Below are 25,033 nucleotides of genomic sequence, written 5' to 3' on the forward strand. Positions count from 1 at the left end.
TGAGGTTGCAAAAAATTATGGCAGCAATACGCATTCGAAATTCGATATTGCATTTTATAATAAGCAGTAACAGGCCAAAGCGTCTAGGGACGCAGGTTTTTTTTTTTTGTAACAAAAATTTTATTAAAGTTGTGTCTTTCAACCTGTTTTCTTTGCCGGCGTCCATATTATTTAGTTTTTACTTTGACGTTTTTCCTTACATTTGTAAAAATAATTATCGATAACATAGACAACACAGGGTTAAAAAACTATGGTTATAATCTATGATTATTTTATAATCTCCTTATATGTGAACGTATTATAAATGTCTTGTTATTATCTTTGCAAAACTGCCCCGACTAAACGACAAGTGCATTCAAACGAGCTGAAGTACATTCATACTGAGGATATGAATGATTGAATGCATACGTTATTTTTATAGCCACCAGTGTGCGTACGTATGTAAATATGAATCTTGTGCTACTTTTACTTGTAGAAGTTTTAAGGTTTCCATTAACACTATCAAAACTACAAAAGACTAAGTTGCAAAAGTTCTAGTTTACTTTATACTTATATACATATGTATGTATGTTTGATGGAGAAAGTAGACATGTTTACATATGTAACTTATCCCAGTAGAAGCTCTTGTTGCCCAAAGCTATTGCAGCAAGTGTGTTTTTTACAAAATCACAAATAAAATAAAACTCTTATACATTATTGGATTAAAAATTTAATTATTGTATTTATGTCTGCATACATGTATGTATGTTTATATGTATGAATGTCTGCACATATGTCTGTATGTATATATATATATATGTATGTACATATATACTCCCTTGCAAAAATCTAAAAAATGCAAATGCCTTTATTGGAAAATATTATACCTATGCATGTATGCGTGTGCGTGTGTGTGTCAATATTAAACTGCCCATCATTAAATCAAGTACCCCTATAGGTTGTGTAACCGAACGGATTTAATAGTAAGGGAATATGATAATGCTGATCCTGTTCACACTTCACAACAATCTCTATAAAAGGATAAAAACTTTTAACTCCACGCTCTGCATGATATGCTTCCACATCGAAATGTAACTTATAGATGCCAGCTTTGTACTGCGACGCACTCACTAATTGGCTTACACGTCCATCTTGATTTGTTCTTTCTTCGTTTAGTTTTTGCCAATGATCTGCCCCTTCGAGGCGGTAAATGGTAATGTTGACATTCTGCGCCGCTTGACCCACTGTGGTGTCGAGTATATGTGCGGATATGGTGGATACATTAGCGCTCACATTATTACTGGCAACCGGCTCAAAGCTCTAAGTATGAAGAACAGTTAGCGCAAATGATTGGAAAAAATATACATATGTATGTATGTACTATATTTGCACCTCTTTTGTTTCGACGCGTAAACGAATGCGTTCCCAACTGCTGCTCATTGTGCTATGAAATCTTATTGAAAAAATGCCCAATGACAGTATTATCGCTGCACTTATCTTCATTTTTAATTATTATTTTTCTTAATGGTTATCTTCAGTATGAGATAAGTTGCCGGAGTTTGTTTGGACAGTTTATCATAAAAATCTAAAATGTGATGGTTATAAATTTTAAAGTTAGTTGTGGGATGCAGAAGTACCATATACATACTGTGTACGCATGAATTTGTATGTATTTACGTATGTACGAGTGTATTTAATTGTGAATTAGGTATATATGTACGAAAAATAATTTAAATATTTAACATCAAACAAGAAGCTAAAAAAATAAATACACAAAAAGGCAGACAGTGGTTTGAAACCTTTTTAAATTACATAAATAAAATTAAAATTCCCTTTGTGTAAAATCTTACAACTTACATACATACATACACACGTATGTAGAGAAGTAAATATTCTAATATTCGATATATTTTCTGTTATCCATGCAAGTGTACGCTGAGTTCTGTAAATAACTGTATATGAACTCACATATTAAATGAATGCTGAATACATAAAAGGCGCAGTGACGAACAGAACAGGCATTTTTTCATCGTACTGCTTTGCTCGCTTTGCATATGTAGATAGATCCCGCAGCATTTTCAGCACAATGTGCTTCCTCGATTGCTAAATTTTTCCGCCTAACTGTACATGCTATTCTGTATACTAAACCGGTCATTTTTGATAGCTGCTCAATAATTCTATACACGCGAAGCATACAATACTTCCATATCTGTACATACATAAATACACACATACATGCATACATTGAAACACTATTTAAGCTTACGATTCTTTATTCTTCCGAGTCAAGTGTTTAAATGCCAATACTGATACTTGGTTACTGAAAATATTATTGGCGATTCTACTACTACTTAATGCATTTTTAGAATCTCTTCCAAGAATTGCCTGATTATGACCGATATTGAAGCATAACAAATATTAACCTTTTGCTTGAATTAATGTAGTCATAATAAGGCTGATTCGATTGAAGAATAAATAAGGTGGATCTTCTGGGAGAACTTAATGCATACATACATACATATGTATGTGTAAATATGTTACAGAGAACATTAACGTTCTCTGTATGTTAAGAGCGGAATACACCACACAAACGGTTCGTCAAACAAGGCAATATATCTCTTTACTTCAAGCTATTTGCAGAGAACGTTAATGCCTCAGAAATTTCCCGTATAATAATACGTTCAGATATAAGCCTACTTTTTCGCGCTTTACTCAAAATCGTAATTAAAAAGCACGATTTCCCATACAAAATTTCTCTCGCAATATCTGAGATTATAAAATAATCATAGATAATAACGATACTTATTGACATACAACCCTGTGTTTTCTGTGTTATCGATAATTATTATTTCGAATGTAAGGAGAAACATCAAAATAAAAACTAAATGAAATGGATGCCGGCAAAGAAAAAAGGTCTTTAAACATAATTATAATAAAATGTTTGTTAAATATTATTAATTATGGATTCATTTTACAGAAAAAAACGTGTGTCCATAAACATTTTGTCCTCTTATTATTTATTATAAAATGTACCTGTAATATAGAATTTCCCATGCGTATTGCTGCAATAACTTTTTGCAACCTTAGTATTTTCTTCATATCGTTAATAATAATTAACAAAACCAAAAACACTGAAATATTCCACCAAACTAATTTCTATGAAAAAAACCTCTCAAAGCAGTATTGACAGCTGATTGTCAATTTTGCAGGTAATCTGCCGCATTAATTTGGTGAATTTATTCGTAATTATGTTCATATGTGAACGTATTATAAAACCATTTGCTCAAAATTATTACTCAAAAATAATGGATTTTTTTCCCCGTAACTAACAATGCGTATAGGGAAACTGATGTTTGACCCCGTAATGTAATGCTTTCGTGTATTTCGTGATTGAAAACAGCAACAATATAAAAGTGTTTTTTGTTAATAACTTAAGAATGAAAAAAAATAAAATTAATTCATTCCTTCAGATTATTAATCTTGACGCCAATTAGCATCGAATGGGGTGTCATTGCTTTCTTTTGATAAATTTTTCCATACGCACCATTCACTTCATAATTACCTCGCTTTCGATTTTATATTGTGGCTACTACAAATATTTCGTTTAATTAAAGTGTAGCTGTCTGCATGCGATAATCCTTATACCATAGGCTCTACCATTAATCATCTGAGGTGTACGACGAGTGGTTTCTATTTGTTTTATATCGGATGAGTTGATTTGCATACGATCAATTAAATTAATATTTGTAACAATTGGTCTTTAGCATGATGCATATCGCTTTTGAGGTTTAGTATATGATTTGCTACTTGTCTGTGTTGAAATATATGTTAAGCTAGATATACACGAGGCAACCGTTGAAGCAACGTGTTGCCTTTGTTTAAGAAACACGTTGCGACCGTTGCTGCAATCTCAGTATTGTGTATAACTGTGGTGCAGGAAAGGTACAAGCGGAAGATACGTAAAATTAAATTTTTTAAATGATCGACGAAATACGTAAAATTACTTCTCTTATTATAATTGACGAGCTTTTGTACGAAAATGAGGAATAAGAGATGCAACAAAAGAAGAGAAAGAAAATTTGGTCCAAAAATTGGCTTTTAAAAAAATCGAATTTTCGAACGAGAGGCTGCTGAAAGAACTGAAGGAAAATGAGCCAGCGGACTATAAAAATTACATGAGGATGGAGGAAGCCCTGTTTAGAAAATTGTTGCACTTCGTAATGGCCAAAATAACGAAACAAGATACCATAATGAGAGAGGCAATATCAGCAAAAATTAGACTGGCAATAACTTTGCGGTATCTTGCAACAGAAAACTCTTTTGCGGACTTGAAATTTTCGACGGCGGTATCTCCACAAGCTATTGGAAGTATTGTCATTGAGACATGCGATGCCATCTACGATATTATATTTTTCACTACTTATATCCCACAGCTCTCTCAAATTTTTATATTCGTTAATAAAACTAACATAATTTTCATTATTTTGAATTGCCATTTTTTCCTTTTTCACTTTATTTTACTCCGCACGAACCTTCTTCTTCGCTTGTTTTCAACGAACTGAACGAGTAAAAGCAGTAAACAATGATACACACGAAGCAACGGTTGCAGCAACCTATCCCAAAAATCAAATTTATTTGATATTTCAGGCAACGGTTGCAGCAACACGAAAATCAATTGGCAACACAGCTACACACTGCAACGGTTGCCTGGTGTGTATTTAGCTTTATGATTAACACATATTGGGTATTCAATTAGGCCAAAATTTAGTGAGTGTATATTTTAGTACTCCATGCAACTATGCGGAAAATCCAAATCAACCCTGTGCGTTTGTACGCCATTTTGTTCAGCGTTGGTCTCACATTTTGGTCATTCTTTTTCCGGTCGTCAACTTGTGCGGTTGTGTTTTAAATTTACTGTTCGATTGGGGTCAATTTTGCTGGATACATATCTGAATTGTGTGTGTGTATTAGAAGTGAAAATATATTATATCCGATATGGATGGAATAAAAGCTGAAGGAGTTAATGGTGCAACTCCGTTGCCACAAAGAGCCCCGAAGAATATGCAGCAGGGTAATAAAAAGCCAAATCCAAATGTTCAGCAGCAAAAGCAAAATGATCACGGTGATGGACCAGCGGAGAAGAAAGCACGTTTCAACCAAAATGGTCCCAACCAAAACCAAGGTGGTGGCGGTGGTAACCAAAATAAAGGAGGATTCGGAAATCAGAATAGAGGTTTCGGAAATCGTAATCGTAACCAACAAAATCGTGGAAACCAGAATCAAAACCAGAACCAAAACCAAGGAAACTTGCAGAACCAGAATCAGGTATGTATCTATTTTTTAAAATGGCTTAATATCTAACCAAAAATAGCATAAATGTCTGTTTTTAAAGCAAAAAGTTCTTTATGTAATCAATTTTGGAGTAAATTAGACCATAAAAGTGTTAGTATTTAAGTAAGGCAAGGCGAAGCGGTGAAAAATCAATATAGTGAAATTTTTTCTCAAAATGGCGAATGCAAAATGGCGGACTCTCGTCGTCGGCAATTCGTGTTTGGCGAGTCTTCGTTGCATTTTAAGAAGTTGAATTGCCAACGAATTAAAACCTATTTTTTTTTTCTTGCCTATTTACTGCTAATTCTTCATTTCAGGAGTTTATTTTTTTTTTATTATTCGCTAGTTTCAGTTTATTATATTCTACAGAATACACGTACATGAGTGGGAGGGTGCTAGTTCGAGTTGCAATCACAACCGCTGAAGTGCATGATTTTTTTCTTTGTCAAAAATATAGCGTTCTACGTGAAAAAATTAGTCATTTTGCAAGCAGTCTTATGTCGCCAACATAAAAAATTTCTTTGTACGATTGCTTCATCCTTTTCTTTGTCACTTTCAATAGTAAAATACCGTTAATATCGAAATTATCCATGTATGTATATGGAAAACTCGCAATATTTCTTTTTTTCTCTATGTATTCACCTTCGCCTATCTGCAAAATAAATGCTGAACATTAGAAACGTAGTAACAGAGTTGCAAAGGTGCTCCTTTTATTACGTGCTGTGAACAAGCCCAGGCTATTATAACCTTAAAGCGGTTTCTTCCGTTTTGGCGTACAGTGTGTTAAACGCATAAACGTGCATAGGCAACGTTCAACTTGAAACATAGGTTTGAAATGATATTTTATTTAAAAAAATTATATACTAGATTTTTTCACATCTAGAAGTTATATTTACATTATATATATTTATACTGGGAAAAAAATTAACGGTATTCGGATAATTTATGTCAAAACGATTAATGGCACATAAATAGAATGAGATAGAATTCCATTATATTTCAAGTGCACAGTCAATGTGCTAATCTATGGAGGATAGATTTTCCAGGCTTGGCCATTAGCTATGGTGTTAAAAAAAGTTTTGCGAGCAATTTCGGCTGCCACGTCACTGGAGTACTCTGTAGTCGAATTCTACCCACACATTTCACACGTGTTTACATACTCGTTCAATCTTCAGACGGAAACTAAGACAATGGCTATGCTGTTTTTTTTCTCCATATATCTCCAACACAGTCGCTGCTTTTTCGTAAACAATCCGATTCATAACTTATGTTACGTCGGCTCATCAACCTGATTCTGTAAAATTCATTAAAGCCGGTTAACGGTCTGGTATTGGCCACACCTTAGAAATCTTCACCCTGATGCGTACCGAAATTCATGGGTCAGAGCTTCGAAATTAATACAATTGTACGATTTGCAAACGTTGCGTAAATCCTACCATGATTGAATGTCGTTAAGGTAGTAGTCCGATGTAAAGACCGAAATTTCGACGTTTTTTCATTCATCTTTTTTAAAAAGAAAAAAATGCGATCGTTTTAAAGATTTTACATGTTTTTATTATTGTTTTGAAGTATATAAAAATTTTTTTTAACGTTAATTTTGTATTAATTTGTTTAAAATTTGACGTCATAGTGGAGCCTTTAAAAAAAAGATGAGTTGGTTCGGGGAGACACACAGCCTTCCAAAGTCATCTGAAATAAAAAATTCAAAGAGATTATTACTCTGTAGATTTTATTTTAGGTCCCGAACCTAAAATATACATAAAAAAAAAAACAAACAAAATGGACTTGTAAAAGAAGTTCTCAAAATCTAATTTTTTTTATTCTTCATAAATTGTTTAAATTAAAGAGTTTATTATTAAAAAATTAAATGTTTTAAAGGTCCGAGATCTCGATATGTGTGTGTAGAATAACGGGTTAAATTTTTAGGCAAATCGGTTGAATAGTTTTGAGTCAGTGATTCCCCGAAACTTCGAAAAAAACGCGTTTAAAGTTTCGACAACATCTGCTGCTGGCGTGTCACACGCTTTCATACACACTACGGCGCGCTCTTTTATTTTAGCCATAACTTTAAAAATGATTGAAATTTCTGTCTGAAATTTTTATAGTATATTTTTAAGATGTTTTTCTTCCGAAAAATGAATTTAAAAGTTATAGCTAAAATAAGAGAGCGCGTGCCGTAGTGTGTATGAAAGCGTCACATGCCAGCAGAAGTTGCTGTCGAAACTTTAAACGCGTTTTTGTCAAAACCATGTTTTCGAAATTTCGGAGAATCACTGACCAAAACTATTCAACCGGTTTGGCTAAAAATTAACTCGTTATTCTAGACACACATATCTAGATCCCGGACCTTTAAAATATTTAATTTTTTAACAATAAACTATTTAATTTAAACAATTCATGAAGAAAAAAAATAAGATTTTGAGAACTTTTTTCACAAGTCCGCCATTTTGTTTTTGTTTTTTTTTTTAGTTTTATGTATATTTTACTTGTTACATGTAAAAACTTTAAAACGATCGCATTTTATTTTCTATATAAAAAAAAATGCATGAAAAACGTCGAAAATTCGGTCGTTACACCGGACTACTACCTTAATAAAGAATTTTAGTTGACAAAACTTAGCATAGGCAAAGCTCTATTATTTATTTAAAGATATATGTGCATATGGAGGACAGATATAACTTAAAACATATTTTAACAGAACCAAAATAAACAAAATCAACCAAACCAACAAAGTCAAAACCAACAAGATGTAAAACCTGCAGTTGATGCGAATCAGGCAGCTGTTAAAAAGGATTTGGACTCCCAACAACCACAACAACAGCAGCCTGCGCCGCAACAACAGCAGCAGCAGCAGCAACAACAACAACAGAACCAACCACGTAATCAGCAACTAAATCAACAGCAACAACAGAACCAACCACGTAATCAGCAGCTAAATCAACAGCAACAGCAACCGCAGCACCAAAATCAAAATCAGAATCAGAATATGAATCAACAGAATCGTGGTCGTGGTGGTGGTGGCGGAGGAGGAGGTCATCAAGGTGGCCATCAAGGCGGTCACCAGGGTGGTGGCCTTGGTGGTAACCATGGAGGTGGCCCTGGGGGTCATCAAGGCGGTCAAAACAGGGACCGTAGTCGTGGTGGACGAGGTGGTCCCGGCGGCGGTGGCGGGAACCAAGGAAATGGTCCCTACAACAGGAGCGATGAATTCTTTATTGGGCAACGTGTGCGAGCAATTGGAGGGCCAACACACGAATTACCACCAGTCGAAGCAACCGAAGAACCTAAATTTTCCGGCCGTAATCGTTTATATGTTGGTAATCTTACCAATGATATTTCAGAAAACGAGTTGCGTGAAATGTTTAAACCATACGGTGAAATTGGCGAAATATTTTGCAATGCAGAGAAAAATTTTACATTCCTTAAATTGGATTTTCATGCAAATGCTCAACGTGCTAAACGTGAATTGGATGGCACCAATCGCAAGGGACGCCAATTACGTGTACGCTTTGCGCCAAATGCCACTATTCTTCGAGTGAAAAATTTGACACCTTTTGTATCCAATGAACTATTATACAGAGCTTTCGAAATTTTCGGTCCCATCGAGCGTGCAAACGTTGTTGTCGACGATCGTGGTAAATCTACCGGTGAAGGAGTTATTGAATTTGCTAAAAAATCATCGGCAAATGTTTGTCTACGTTTTTGTAATGAAAAATGTTTCTTCCTCACCGCTTCTTTACGACCTTGTGTGGTCGAGCCATTTGAAATTAATGAAGATGATGACGGCTTGCCAGATAAGTCTTTGAATAAAAAATCACCGGAATTCAATCATGAACGCAGCGTAGGACCACGATTTGCCGAATTAGGTTCATTTGAACACGAATACGGCACCAGGTGGAAGCAATTACATGAATTATACAAAACAAAGCAAGATGCACTGAAACGTGAACTTAAAATGGAGGAGGAGAAACTAGAAGCCCAGATGGAGTATGCACGTTATGAACATGAAACAGAGCTGCTCAGACAAGGTAAGGGTCGTAATAATATATATTTAAAAAAAAAACTAACAATATGTTTTACATACAGAGTTGCGCAAACGTGAATCAGATAATGAGCGAAAGAAGATGGAGTGGGAAATGCGTGAGAAGCAAGCTGAGGAGATGCGCAAACGCGATGAAGATAACATGCGCCGTCAGCAAAGTGAAATGCAGACTCGTATGTTGCGCCAAGAAGAAGAAATGCGTCGCCGTCAACAGGAAAATACCTTATTTATGCAAGCACAACAACTAAATTCGTTGCTTGATCAACAAGAAGGCTTTGGCGGCAACAATAGTGGAGGTGGAGGAGGAGGAGGTAATAATTTCGATAATTTTGGCCGAGCATCAAACAATTCGCCATTTGAATTCAGAGGTAAACTAACTATCTGACTTTAAATGGAACGGACTATACTAACGATTAATGAAAGACCCCATTTCTGCACTTTTAGGCGGCAATACCGGTGGTGGTAATGGCAACAGCAGTGGCAATGGGCCCACCAATCCTCAGGTACGTTCATTTTTCGATCTCTTCTTGCGATGAAGTTTCTAGACATACAAACTCAACAAACATGCTGAAATTAAAATAAAACCGAAGTGAAAAGCTGTGAAGTGGATCATAATTATGCATCCTATACGCTTTGCAGTGCTTGATCAAGTGAGACACTTGAATCAATCGTATTTTAAAATAGTTTCACAACGAACTCATTTTCACCTTTTTGGTGCTTTACATGATGCGTTCAATTATAAATGCGCTTCAAATTAGTAAATTCGTTATATGCTCGATTTTGTAATGGCAACAACTTATATTTTTAATTTGTAAGCAATAGCAAAAATCAAATGTTCGTATCTGAGGCATATTTAGGACAAAAACGAATAAAAAATAAAACTTTATTTTCACTGTCTTCAATTTCGTATTGATATGTGAACCTCTTAGCAATTATACCGTCAAAGCTAATACATAAGTTTTGTAGCTGTTATCCGTTTGATGTGTATATGGCGAACATTCTCTAGGAATGCAATGACATTTGGCCAAATGTTATTGAACATTTCGAAGGAACTGCATTGTAAGGTCTAAGTCTTAAGCAAGACAATACATTGTAAATGCCTTGAGAGTTCGCCTTAACGCAAAATTGGTCAATAACTTGCTACAAATTGTGTATTTTTTATATCTTTTTTTTTTTTTTTTTTTTTTGCAAATTTGGTAGCTCATTCGTTTAGGTGTATCACAGAGCAGAGCATGTTGCAATTTGATTTATACAGTGAAGCATTCGAAATTTGTGTACTTATTGATATGAGGCTGATATTTGCTTACTATTGTGAAAAGGAGAAGCATGTTACTTTTATTTACGGTTATATTGCATATATATAAATTACTAAGAAATGTGACGGGAAGTGTGTCTGATTGCAACGTCAACTTGAAAATCTAGTTCAACTCTTTGAAGAAGCATATTTGTATTAAAACTTTTGGAACTTGTGTGTTAAACTGAATCGCTAAACAAGCGTTTTTTTCGTTTTGTAGTTCTAATAATTGAATAGTTTGTGAATTGTGTTGGTGGTGGGCGAATAGTGAACTAAACAAGGCAATTGATTTTGAAATATTGGGTTTTGTGGGTTATTCTACCTCTTATGCTGAATTATTTCATCTCGGAAAAAGTGAACAACTCGAAAAAATTTGTCCATTAATACTTCATTCGATGCTGATAATATGATTATAAAAACTCTCAAAACTACAGTAAAAGTACGTAATTTGTTTCTTAAAATCACAAACGTTGAAACCCTTTCTTGACTGAAGGGTTAACGCAAAAAAAAAAAAAAATAGTTGTATGCAAGGGATGATGTTTTTGGGCCAAATAATGCTTAAATAAGCTTTATTCTACTGGTATTTTGGGTTGGGGTGATTCAACAACAATCGGCATTTTGTTGCAAAGCAAAATATTTATGAGCTTATCGTGTTATAATCTATCTTTCAAGATTTTGAGATTCGATATTGTATTGCTTACATTTAATAGATAAAATCAAAAACATTTCAGTTTTTAGGAATACATATAATGAAAATTTGCATAAAATGTGTTCGAGATTTTGGCTTCTGATGAAATACTATCAGAACTGAAGTTTTTATTGAATACAGCAAAGATGTCAAAAACAAACCAATTCCTTTGGGAAGTGTACTGCATTAGTTAAGTTAATTATTCTCAGATGTGCATTATGTGTATGTACGAAGAAGCTTGGAACATGTAAATTTTATTCTTGTTTTTTGAATTTTAATCATCGAAAGCTTTTATTTATGAATATGCTTTAAAAAGAGTTTGGGTTTTTTAGTCATTGCGCTTTAAACACATTTCCTGTGACTTTCATCCTCGAATTATGTAATTAAAAAAAGTATAATATACAACAGCTACATATATACATGATTGGTGTGCCACGGTACACCGTTGTGTTGTAGAAGTGTTGAGTGGGCGGTTTACATTTTTTTCGTATACAATTTTTTATTAACTAAAAAGTTTAACTATAACATTTGCATATGAAATTCTTTATTACATTCACTTGCGAATAGGATTCGTTTTCATTTGAATTTGGTGGTGGTAACCAAAACCAAGGTGGCAATCAGCGCGGTGGCAATAACAACGGAAACAATAATCCATGGGAACGAAGAAGACGTTTCTGAGATTCAGTGTCACCTAAAATGAATGAGCGTGAAAGATTTACGCTGGATAGAATGGTCTAAGTGATTATTGTGAACAGATCGAACAATTAAATATACTACTACTGCTACTACCCTAACAACCATACACACAATCAAGCAGTTGCACGCTGTTATTGGAACATTATGTAAAAGTAATATGTAAAGAACAGAAACTTTATCCAAGGACCATGAATTGATCAACGACAGATAAATAGAATCAGCAACAACGCAGTCACTTGCGTACATTTTTAAATATTAATAATATGTGTATGCTATTTTAATCCATTTAAATCATAAAGAAAAAAAAATGAAATGTATTGAAATCACGTACATTCTCTGTAGGCAGGATAAGTTAATTACAAGCTTATATATCTTTGTTTGAAACATTTTAAATGTATAACAATTGATCATAATTCAAAACAAAGGAAAATTTCAAAATCACCAGACGCGCGGAATTTAAAGATTTCGTGACGATAACATTTATTGATAAGTCATCAAGTAGTAGTTGAATTTTTGTGTGGAAGTTGTCTCCCTTTACACGATGTGATCTCTGAGACATTCAGTCCGCGGTTTGCTTCTCTTGACCACGTTGGAAAGTACGAAATACATACCATACATATACTTAAAAAAATATTCAATCTGAATTGTCAAATATTCAATCTGAATTACAAAAATTCAGCTTTACCTTTAGTTTTAAGGAATATCATTTTCAATATTTAATCAACCACATGCAAAATTTTAAAAATAAACACTCACTCTGATGATGCATACTGACATATATATTATATGTGTATGTGAAAAATCGTTTTGGGGCAACAAACTTTAATTCAATTCACTTGTTCGTCTACATTTTTTGTGCAATTTTTGAAAAACAGCCATCTGTTTCTTCTGTAAAAAAAACGAAGCTTACAAGTTGGTTAAATAAAGTTGTGTTCGCCTCTTGCTGCTACATATGCGTGTGTAATATTTAGTAAAAAAATACTTTACATTGATTTATGTAGACAAACCAACAAAACTTTTAGTCTAATAATATAAAATAATACATGTTCAACTATATGTAATTAAATGAAAAAAACCATATCTTTCAATTTTAAAATTTGTAAGTTAAAAATTGTAATGTGGGGGTGGGTGGGTGCGTTTGAATGGGCGTTTTGCATTACGTAGTGTTCGTTTGTTTGAACGGTGTTGGTGATGATGCGGTGGGGGACGGGAATGTGCGGGCCAAATGTTAGGTGGGTCGAAGATATGGTGTATGTTTGTGTATTTGATGGTAGCGTATGGATTTCTCTTCCTCTACGAATGATTATGATTTCTTTTTTTTTCGAACTCGTCGAAACGAGTTGAAAATAATACTTGCCTGGCAGTTGTTTTGTCCGAATCGGAGATTGAAAATAATTCTCAAACAATAATATAATTTAAATAATCACAAAAGAATTCAACAAAAATTAAGATAAAAGTAAGCTTTCTTTGAAACTATATAATGTAATATATACAATTACTTGTTAAATTTTTGCTGTTGGAAAATAAATTTCTATGAACAGCAAAAAGAACCAAAAACTGCAAAGGTTTTTTCTCTTTCCTTTTTGGTGTTTTAAAACCCTTTGAAAATGTTGATAGCTATTTTCGAGCTCTGGTTTGTATGGTTGCAAACGAGAAGAAAGAAAAACAGTTATGGTTAGATCACGTTTAATTTTAATTGCATTTGCTAATTATTTTATGTTTCTATCTCTATCTCGAAAAGCACAAATTTGCATGTGATATTTCGTTTTAGCAATTCATTTTTTTGTTAATCCAGTTAAAAAATAGGTTAATTTAAAATACAGTGTGCGTATGTCCGTACAAAAATATGTTCAATTAGTTATATTATACTAAATGGCTACCTGCAGGCAGTATGAGATATCTATACCAGTAGTGAAAGAATCTAAAACTCTCAAGAAAGAGGACTTTATTATATGAAAATTTCGAGTTTTCTAAATTCGTATTAAGAAAATTAGACAAACATTATATTTGCATGCAAGTCAAGTCTGTGAGAGCGCTTCAAGTTTTTCTATCAAATGCAACTTTTTTTTTTTATCTAAATAACTTTGGAAATCACTATTAAGTGTTCCGCACAGGCTAAAAATAAAAATAGCATCAGAATACATATTTCAGTTTAACGTTTTTAATTTAATTATGTATATAATGCTTTCCTATCTAAACTTTGACTAACTTCCTTTAACTGTTGTAACTAATTTTCTTTAAATGGGTCGAGTAGCAAGAAACATGCCACGCGGCTTTTTGTAATTCCTTTTTAAACATTAATCGAATTACTCGCTAGCGGTGATGCAAATTAATAATACCCGTGATAATTAACTGTCTCAAAATTTAGCCTTGTGACGAAATGATTTGTGACGTAGAATAAAAACCTAATATATGTGTAGTATATGTTATATATGTATATCTAATCAAAGTGTGACCGCCATAACTTAGAAACTATTTGACTAACTCGATTCTAACAAAGTGCATTGCATGGGCTTATAATATAATATTCGCAATATATTCAATAAAATGTATAGTCACGACAATGAGATAACATCTTCGAATCATACTTGTGTTATCTTTTGAGCAAATTGTGGAGGTGATCGACTCCAAATCAGCCGAATTTGCCTTAATAACGGTTTCACAGTCCATGTTTGCTTTCCTTTGAATTTTTGCTTGATTATTGCCAAAATTTACAAGAGAGCTGACATCAGGCGACTGAAAACCAATCTAACATTTCAATCCGATTTTGCTGTTTCGGCGAAATCCTTTTTCGGAAAAGCAACCGCAAACATGAACCTAAACGAGATGCTTAGCAGTGTTTTGAAGCTGTCGATTATCAACAGTACACTACGACCGGACTTATTACGTTTGCCCAATTGCGTTCTTTTTAATGAGAGCAGCGGTTTTTTCGATGTGCTCCGGAAATTTAGGTCTTTTACACGTAATAAACGTCCTGCTCCACCTTTTCGCAACGATAAGTTTGGCTTTGTCACAAAAAAATCAATGATCTTCTGATCTTGCTTTGTAGAGGCATATTTTTTGGACATCGACAATGTTTTTAACCGTTGCACCTATTTATTTATAAATTTCTTCGAGTTCGTCAAATATTTTGATGCAGATGCAAGTGACATTTTTGGAACACTGCTTCAAATCGTTTTTCATACGCGGAACTCATTTTGTAAAAATAACGTACGCTTTTTAGATTTCTCAAAAAACTAACAAACCGCACAACGCGTATTGCGAAAAAGATACGTCTATTTAACAGCATTTACATTTTTTTTTGTAACGGAGCTCTTAAGTTTGCATTTTACCGGTCACGCTTCCATTAGACAGACTGTACATAAGTATATACACATATTTATAGAGAAAGCATGGTGCAAAGTAAATATGTTTGTATATATGTAAACATATGTATATATATGTAAATATATATATGTATATGTAAATATATATATATATATATGAATTGAATAAGTTACTTCGAGTTTTTGAACTTTTTTGTCTGTAAAAATTGCAGCAAGATTTTCAATATTCTTCAGCGATTTATCCCTTCAACATGAGGGAACCTTTGGAGGAAAACGCTTTGTTTTGCCTTGTTAGCCCTAGCCCGGCGATCAAATTTTCTTTTACTGTTACAAATAGAGAACACTTGAAAAAAATTGACCATGAAAAATTTCTTTGAAAATTTTTGTAGGTATTTAAATACTCAATAGACAGTAATTAAGTTAATAAGAAGGCAAAAAAATACCTTCTTATGCTTCTCCTTTTATCGTCTGGATAAGGTTGGGCTTGTTCGAGCTTCAATCATAACCTTAGTGTTGCATGATTTGTGAAAGTATTACGTTCGATTTAAAATTCTGGCAACTTTGTCAAAAACATCACGTTCGCAGTGTCCAAAATTCGGCAAATGTTGCGCGCGAATACAAATAGTTTCGCATCAAAAATTTTTTGTTTGCCGAACATTAGAAAAGTATCAGTTGAGCAATTGCAGTGTTGCAAATTGTCATCAGTGCAGCAGTATTGCCGCTTTTATTACGTGCGTCGAACAAGCCCGTTGTCTAGTTCCAGCCAACCAAGTTATACTCTTGCACATATTTGGTATCATATCTGTTTTCTGAACCTAAAAATAGCACAAACATTACCAACATTTTAAAGTTTCTTCAGTTAATAAATCCCTATTTTTGAGAATTTTGTAATTTCTGTTATGTCTTTCACAACATATTTTTTGCATTTTATAAAATCCACCAGACCATTTTTACTTACGGTGAGACACGTTAACGGAACGGAATTATATCCGACCAAACATTTTTGGGCAGTGTTTTATTCCATTTATAAACACATTCTCAGCAACTAGTAGGGAAGACTTTACCCCCGCAAGTTTGCATGAAATTAAAGCAAATTTAAGCCGTATATTGAATATGGACCGATGAATATGTTAATATGCTAAATGTAAATGCGAAGGAGGGAAGGAAACGTATATTCCAGTATGTTAAAAACGTACAATTTACGATCAAAAGAAAAACGTTTTCTTGGTATATTTTTGAGTAGTTAGACCAGAAAAAAATTCAAAGTTGCAGTGTTTAATTACCAAGTAAAACATCTCATTATTTAGCATAAAATTTAGGAATGAACAAGAAAAATAAGATTGAGCAGTAAAGTTTTAGCAATATAATTTCAATATATGGCAATAACAATAATTATAATAATAGAAATTATGGGAGCAAAAATAAAAGAAAGTATATCGACCCTATTAAATAATTTTTTCTTTATAAAAGCGAAGCAACTTATGTCGGGTAAAAGCTTAGTCTGCCCCTGTACTGCTGAGTGGTAGGGAGTTGGAATCCATATTTTAGTTATACTCGTAACGCTATTATGTCCGCATGCGTATATATAGCTGACATTTTTTTATCACAACAACAGTATTTAGCCTTTTGGCAACTAACAAATATTTCGGTATTTTCTTCAGTAAAAAAAAACAATTGGCCGCACATTTCTTTGGTTTGTACGATTCTTTGCTTTGTCGTTTCGAAAAAGAGATATATTTACATGTACATATATACATTTCAGCGTTGGATTACTACATAAATTACGAAAAAATTTTGGTTAGCTTAAAATTACGAATTTGTAATGTACCTGTTATTAATTGAAGGACAGACAACGGCGTTAAATCAATGTATTTGTGAACTTTCACTAATTTTTTCACCACTTAATTTAATAAAAAAAAAGTGAGTGGAAATTTCTTATCCACATATGGAGGTTTGAACGGATTTTTCATTTACGATACATAATTTTGACCTTTATAAAAAAAATTGCGAAGTTATACTGACTAAAAAAATATAAAATTTGTTAACACTAAATGGACAATGTAAAACTTTATGTTTTGGCTTATTTGTTGTTATCTACGACTTTGTGTTGTGACCGACGTTGAGACTTAACGACCACTCTTATGACTGGATAAACTATAACATATTTATATAACAAACGTACACCAAATTGGTTCTAGACGATTTTTAGCGACTCTACAATTAGCTATTCTAAATGGCTCGTTCTGTGGAAGTGTGTGTTACAACTAACTGGAGGACACAACCAATTTTGTTAAATGAGTAAAAACGTCTAATAAAAATAGCTCTATTCATTGTAATGGATGAGGCGGAGAATTTAAAGCTGCAATATTCAGTAATTAAACATTGTTATTGCACAAACAACGACAAGCAATATTGCTGCTTCTTCAACATTTACCAATGAAATATATTGAATGATTCAACTTTGTCTGTGAGAGGTAAGAAAATGCTGCGATTTTTTACTTTTACTATCAAAAATAAAACAAACAAAAAATTGAAGAATTTACAGAATTGAGTATATTAGTTTGTGTTTTATTCAGTTAAAGTGCAACTACCTATGGTAGATAAAAAAAAAGTGGGTTTGGTTTTTTTTTTTTCATTGAATTTGCGCTTTATCTGTATAAAACAATTGAACTCGATGCAAAGTTCTGAAATTGATTTGCCGTTTACCTTATTGATAAGTTTTTCTTTTATTCTTTCCTTTTTTTAAGCATTAAGCAAACAAATTATACATATACTATGTACTGGGGCTTTCTTCAAAATTTCCGAAAGTAAAACTCCTCATCTCAGATATGCCAAAATATATAATGTGAAGACGTAAGAAAATTAAGAAACCAATCTTGTTTATACATACATATGTCTAGCTATTTTGCTAATTACATTCTTTTGATGATGAGAGTACTTGTGTTGGGACACAAGTGCAAATGAGGCAACCGGGCGGATTAGCCCATCTCATTCTGCTCATCATGTAATACTAACTGTTTCTACTTTCACGAAATTATACGCATAACGAAAATGTGTCAATACGCACTGCCATTATATGCGTTAGGATCATCATTGCATAAGAAACATTTTTTTAACTGATTCTCGCTTATTTGTTCGACGTTGTATTAAATGCATATACTTTATATTTAGGGTAATTTAAAGCTCTACAAAAAGATTAAAATTATCTCTAGCTGACACATTTTGCATGATACATTTTTCAGCAAAACTGTGTATACAATTTTCGATAATAAAAACAAACATATTCTGTGAAATGGCATATCTGAGGCTTCTGATATTTTCTGAAAATGAATTTCCCACTTCAATGAAGAAGAATAAAGAGAGATATAAATCTATGAATTGCTTAGTACAAAAAAATCCTTCTCGCACGAAGATAAGCGAAATGCTTTTCAATCGGAAAAACAAACTAAACTGTTATAACATAATGCTTGACACTAAAAATTGTACAGAAGAAACAACTTTGTAAAAAAATATCTTCTATAACGTTCAGTTATCTTAAAAGTTTTCGCGCATTTGAAATTGTGGACATTTACGATTGAAAAACAGTTCGAAGCGTCAAATCATCGAAACAATAATTTTGCTTTACGACCCACAAACACCATATTAATTTTTTCCTGTATGTATTTTATAGAATAATTCTCGAAGACATCAGAACAGTGAGCGAACCCACGAAAGGAGAAACGTTCCTAAGGACGTTAGCGAACAGAACGATTTGAAAGCACCGCCTCCACCACCATTCAACTTGGGACAAAACGAAGGCGGCCTGCCTTCAGATATCAATTGGAACCTGGTTAAAGAGTAAGTTTTGCTGACTTTACACTCTTCAATAGTTTTTTTGGATGTGATTTAGGCGATTTTGCATGAAAACATAAAGCTTTTTAAATTAATATGTAGTATGGTTGTTAAAAATATTAAAATAGAATAGAACAGTTTGTTAGAATTTTGTCGGAATTCGATATTTTTTTTAGTGCATATGCATAACAGCCAGGTCTATACTATTATAACTGACGTGGATTTATATCCGGCAAAGGACTGTCACATCACACCAGCAGTATTCTAAAAATATGTATTTATGTGGAATGTTTAACGGAAAATCGATATAGAAAGTTACAGTGAGAGTATAAATATTCTGTAACAGCATTGAATTTAAGAAAAAAATCTTGGCGTTTACCCTAATTTGAATGAGAAATTGCTTAAACAGTGTTAAGCACGTATGCGCCAAAAGAACATACTTTTATTTAAATTAGTAAATGACCCGCCGCCTTAGTTGTAGCAGTTCACTAGTAACCGCCGTATCCGAATGGCTTGGTGTATGACTCACATTATTGTGCCCAGGTTCCACTTCATTAGGATGTAAAGAGGCTCATTTACACCTGGAGTCCCATTATGGTGTCACTTGTTTGTGCTCTAATTTCCCCCTCATAGGTGGGATACGGCACACTAGACAGGGCTAGTTTACTGGGGCGGCAGCCCTTGGTCGGGAAAAACCCGAGTCATTTCGGTAACGTCGCCCCGGCTGCCCTCATTATTTTCACTGCTTATTTAGCAAAAAAAAAGTGTTAAGAGAATACAGTGCCGCATTCATACATGAACTTCATATACATTATTATTTTTTGTTCTTTTGTTTTGTGGCAGTAGTGTTAATTTAGCTTTCTTTATCATCTACATGCTCTAGTTTTTTAGCGAAATTAACTTTTTACAATTGTACCGAGTAATTGATTTATTCTTTTCATTGCAGGCTTCTGTGTGCTTCATTCCAATGTTCATAGAAAGAGAAAGAATGAGTCACTGCGTGGAAAAAAGCGTAGCAGAACTCTTGAGACGTTTGTTGAATGCTCTGTTGTCACCCAATGGTAAGTTCACTAAATTTAATTGACTAAGTAACTACTATCAGATTATATTGCTTTCTATGATTATAACAACGGATCTAATTACTGAAAACCTTACCTTACTTACAATAACACTGTTGATTTATTCTAAATGAGATTACAAATAAAATTAATTCGTATCTTTAACTTTTCACCTATATATACATCTCTAATTGATTTCTACGATCTCATTTCTTGCAGATAAACATCATAAGTTGGTTTAAAAGTTAAGGTAAGTTTTGAAATTTGATGGGAAGAATTAAGAAATAATTTGCTAGGGTTTGCAATTAGAATATAATATAATAATTTTAGGTGTGCGGTTTAATCTTAAGGTCTTTTGTGCCCTCTACTCGTCACAATACTTCATACAAACCTCTCCCGTTCCCTAAGTAAATCTAAAATGGAGCTGGGTTGGGTTGAGTGTATGTGCCTTTCTTCTGGAAGTACCAGACCGAGATGTCTATTACTTCTCACTGATGGTATGTTATCACAAGAAAAGGAATGGCTACTACTATCTAGGTCGTGACCTTTTTAACCAATTCATCAGTCAGTCACTACATTTCCAGGAATTCTAATATCTTCTGGGATCCACATGGGCGATTATTCAGTCCTAACAGATTGAGTTTCTCTATGCACTCAAAAACTACCAAGAACTTAACCTTGAGTGCAGCCGGAGTGTCGCTCGAAATGGCAATTCTCTCATTCCGGAGTTTCCTTTCTAAATTGATCTCTGTACATAAATAGATGGAATTTATTCCCGCTTGGAAAATGCTGAGAAAATTACCCATCGGCACTGTCACCTTTATTTTGCGGGTCGATAGATCACAGCTCACAGTCGATAGATCTTCCGGTGTCTTAGAGCCATCTCTATACCTGGTCGAGGTACACTCTTGGAGTTTCCTTTCAAAGATGGATGTTACTCCAATTTACCTTAATGTCCAGTTCAATTCTTAACCTCTTATCAAAAACTATAGTCATTATGATATATCTGCAGCAGGAGGTGCAGGCGCAACAATTCCATATTCTTGGATGAGATCAGTTGACCTTTACTAGAAAAAAGTAAATAGAATAAAAATATTACTACTTGAAATAAAAAAATTTAGTAAAGGAAGTAAATACCAAATAAAACACCAAATGTAATATTTTTGTTTGTAATTAGAAATTTGCCAAATCCCCTACCTGTGCTACTATTTTTTGTTAAAATGCATAGCTGAATTATTTTTTTATAAATTCTTGATTTGGCTAGATTCGAAAATAAGCTTTAAATGATGACATTAATTACCGTATGAGTATATTCAATGACTAAAACTCGACGGCTGCGCTTTTTTGCGTACTGATTTATAAACGCAAATTATTTGGTTTATTAAGATCCTTTTACAAACTACAATAAAATGTTTGCAAATTTCTTTATTTTCAGGCCATAAAAAGTTCCATAACAAAAGTGTAAATAATCGTATTAGCAACCATTCCAACACACTGTAAATATGAAACATGGAAAATGGTGAAGATTCCTTTGTGGTCAGCAAGTGAGTTGAGAATTGTAAGTAAAAATTTGTTTTTCTATTTATAGATCTCAAATTTAATATAAAAATAAAATGATGTTATTAATTACCGTATGAGTTCAAATACAATGACTTAATCTAAACGGCTGCGCTTATGCGTTCTGATTTGAAAAACAATGAAGCAATGAAATTATATTTAAATATTTACCATTTTCGATTTGCGTGTACTTATATCGTTAGATATTTGTCATTGGCTTGGCTCGACCCAGTTCCTTTTAAAGCACGACAGTATTTCCTACATTTCCGCTTTTATTACATGCATCGAACACAATCCCTTTATATCCCAGTCATATCAGCCAGCCAACTTATAACTTCAGAATTTTTAGAAATTCTCCATTTCGAAGAATGCTCTTGAAAACCACATTGAATATAGAATATTTGTAAATACAACATGAATTAAAAAATTTGATTTCAAAAGATGTTCATTGAAGGTGCACGAAAGTTTGAACTGAACCTTTCCTCAGGGCGTCGTTATATGGCAAAAATATTTCTTTCTGCCTGGTAAAAACTGTTACGTATTTTATATAATTTTTCATTTACTTCTTTGTAAGAACTTTACTACTTCCGAACTTGACTCCTTACATTTCTCACAATACTCACTTCTAATTATAGGTAGATGTGCATCCAATTTTCAATGGAACAACTGCAATCAGTGTGAAAGGTAAATATTATAACTTAATGCCCCGCAATAATATTTTAGTATATTTGTTGTTATACGAAAACAGTATTTGAAAATTTCTGTATGATGATATTGATTGGTCCGTGTTTATGAATTTATATTGATTTCTACCCTCCAATCACTGACTCAGAAAACTAGAACTTTCCAAGCTATATAATTTCAAAATGTTCAGAAATCTCAAAGCATCGATAAAAATTGCCATCATCTAGACGGAAGGGGGGGTTTTTTAATACTTCAAATTCGGAGTCTAAAAAAAAATTAGAACCGATATCAAAAAATCGAACGGACGTCTTTATGGAAAAACCCAGATAACCCTACTATAGGTTGTTCAATAAGTTTTGTGGTTCGATAAGAAAAACACAATACACTTTATTATTTAGCATAAAATCCCTGAACATCCAGAGAGATTCCATACCTGAAATTTAGAAGGGCTGCAAAATACGCCTTCCTCGGCTGTTTTGACTTCGTCATTTGAAAAACCAAACCTCCTTTTTCGGTCGCGAATTTTTTTCTTCCGCTGGTCTAAAAGATTACGATAATATTCAGAATTTATTGTTTTGCCAGTTTGCAAGTAAACCACAAAGAAACTTCCTTTCGTATCCCGTGGCAACGATTGTGCGCCCAATACTTCAGATAAAAACCATTTGCAGTCAATGGCCGTTCTGTATTTCGCAGGAAATGAAAAACACGAAATAATACAAATTTATTTCCAATGAATACGGTTAAAAAACCATACCAAAAAAGGTGTTATCTTAAGATTGTAGCGAGTCGTTTTATAATAATCACAGCATTTTATGAACTTCACCGGTTAACAAATTTTGCCTTTTCAATTGCATTAAGCATTTAAAATTCACAATGGAAAATAAATGATAGACCTGATTTGCGGGATCTCTAGATGATTGCAATGGATTTTCGAACGCTTTGGAAGGGAGTTAATTTTTTTATATCGCTTTGAATTGTCCAAACTGTCTAAAAAAGGAATTTCCATTCCGTCAGAAATATTGTAACACTTTTTGAATTAATTTTTTCTTTCATTTATCTTCTAGTGACACTTGGTGGCACTGAGGACTACAAACTACAGCAACGAGATTTTTAAGTGGTAAGTTTCATATATATATATATATATTTTTTTTTTTTTGTCAAACGAATGCTTTAGTTTGTGATGAAATTAATTGGTCCGTGTTTATGAATTTATTTTGATTTCTACATTTCCAATTACTGATTACTCTATTCAAATATTATTATGATTACTTTTTTATTATCTGTATGTGATGCAAGCAATATGAGAATTATTACTAGTTTTTGTGTATTCCTTTTCAGCATTTGCACGTGGTGAAACCGGCAGCAGCGAGCGTACGTACGAGAAAGCACGCGCTAGGCAAAAAATGCGACTTGCGTGGGATGAATGAAATGAATGTTGCAGACACACTTAATTATGACAAAAAAAATGCTTTTTTAGATCAATTTGTTATAGAAAAATTCCTCGATATCACATTATTTTCTTTGTAAGAAACAAAATGTTATATTTTCTATTTGAAAATTACTTGTAAAATAATATTAATGTAGTTTTAACTATTTGTAAATAAAGTAATTATTTTGTATTACTAGAAACCATTGGGTAAATCTTTGAATCGAGTCAAATGCTGTGCAAACTATAATGATTTTTTACAAGTAAATTAGTGGTTGGCAAAGTTCCTTCGTGTAGTAACATTCATTCATCATCAGCATTGCATCGCAGTGTGCATGAGGGATTCTCAAAACAGGTAAGCTTAAGTTAAATATTCATGTCAAACCAATATGACTTTTGATACAAAAGTGCAGCGTTTAAATAGTGCAGGTGATTTTAAAAATGTTTTTGCTTGTCAAAGATAGATGCATGCGGAAGTACACACAGGAGGGAGGGAAGGTTACCAGTAAGAGTGAAAAAACTTCAACTAACGTTTTGTTATCAGAATTCTTTGTTATTCATTGCTAGCAAAGAACTGTTAAAATATTGTGCTTGCAACTGACGACCAGTCTTTGGCCATATTTAAATCCGTAATAGCCTAAGACAGACGGCGGCGTAAATCGGGGATTACTGGCGCAGTTAATTCTGATTAAAATTGTAGTGTGACACGGCAGTTGTTATGTGGATTAGTGAACAGTTGATTTGCTTATTGGATAGTTTTGTCAGTAAAAGACCAGTATTTTTTGTTCTTCTCTTTAAACATTTCATTATTTTTCATTCACTGTCATATTTCGGCAACTGTTGCCATCGAAAATTCTCCTAATCCGCTTAAATTATAGGAATTAAATCTAGTTGTCAATCGGCATTTGTTACAATTGATTCCTGAGATAATTCCGAATTATGTTCTTAATCGCCACCGTCTGTCTGTTGCTAGTTTAACTTAAATATATTTACGCTGTTATACAATCAATTTTGTCTTTCATTTTTCTTATACCTATTTATTGCTTGTCAAAAAATCATTAAAATTTAAAGCCCTTGTAGCAGCATAAACATTCCCCATACTTACATACATACAGGGAAGG

General features: G+C 33.3%; 2 protein-coding genes and 2 non-coding genes across 10 annotated transcripts; 3 read left to right on the forward strand and 1 right to left on the reverse strand.

Moving 5' to 3' along the window:
• Positions 1–830: 830 nt before the first annotated feature.
• On the reverse strand, positions 831–2,347 carry LOC129238034 (5-hydroxyisourate hydrolase). 2 transcript variants are annotated; one of them, XM_054873071.1, is made up of 3 exons: positions 2,246–2,347; positions 1,372–1,564; positions 831–1,299 (listed from the first exon to the last, which is right to left on the reverse strand). In XM_054873071.1, the coding sequence occupies exons 2-3, from the start codon at positions 1,480–1,482 to the stop codon at positions 922–924; spliced, it is 489 nt and encodes a 162-aa protein (XP_054729046.1). In that variant the 5' UTR covers positions 1,483–1,564; positions 2,246–2,347; the 3' UTR covers positions 831–921. The 2 variants fall into 2 exon arrangements, with proteins under 2 accessions (XP_054729046.1, XP_054729045.1); XM_054873070.1 differs by lacking the exon at positions 2,246–2,347 and adding an exon at positions 1,837–1,853.
• A 2,484-nt stretch (positions 2,348–4,831) lies between these two features.
• Positions 4,832–24,115, forward strand: LOC129237270 (protein no-on-transient A-like). 6 transcript variants are annotated; one of them, XM_054871910.1, is made up of 11 exons: positions 4,832–5,304; positions 8,009–9,338; positions 9,397–9,720; positions 9,797–9,855; positions 19,027–19,193; positions 20,134–20,248; positions 20,465–20,495; positions 21,681–21,803; positions 22,438–22,486; positions 23,551–23,603; positions 23,825–24,115. In XM_054871910.1, the coding sequence occupies exons 1-6, from the start codon at positions 4,975–4,977 to the stop codon at positions 20,162–20,164; spliced, it is 2,241 nt and encodes a 746-aa protein (XP_054727885.1). In that variant the 5' UTR covers positions 4,832–4,974; the 3' UTR covers positions 20,165–20,248; positions 20,465–20,495; positions 21,681–21,803; positions 22,438–22,486; positions 23,551–23,603; positions 23,825–24,115. The 6 variants fall into 6 exon arrangements, with proteins under 6 accessions (XP_054727885.1, XP_054727886.1, XP_054727884.1 ...); XM_054871911.1 differs by having other exon boundaries at positions 9,397–9,663; XM_054871909.1 differs by having other exon boundaries at positions 4,833–5,304; positions 9,776–9,855.
• LOC129239963 (small nucleolar RNA U18) lies at positions 22,565–22,634 on the forward strand. The gene has a single exon (XR_008582000.1). It is a non-coding gene; the product is annotated as a small nucleolar RNA U18 (small nucleolar RNA).
• On the forward strand, positions 23,661–23,731 carry LOC129239962 (small nucleolar RNA U18). The gene has a single exon (XR_008581999.1). It is a non-coding gene; the product is annotated as a small nucleolar RNA U18 (small nucleolar RNA).
• Positions 24,116–25,033: the final 918 nt, after the last annotated feature.

This window comes from Anastrepha obliqua, chromosome 2, assembly GCF_027943255.1.
Source record: "Anastrepha obliqua isolate idAnaObli1 chromosome 2, idAnaObli1_1.0, whole genome shotgun sequence".
Lineage (NCBI taxonomy): Eukaryota > Metazoa > Arthropoda > Insecta > Diptera > Tephritidae > Anastrepha > Anastrepha obliqua.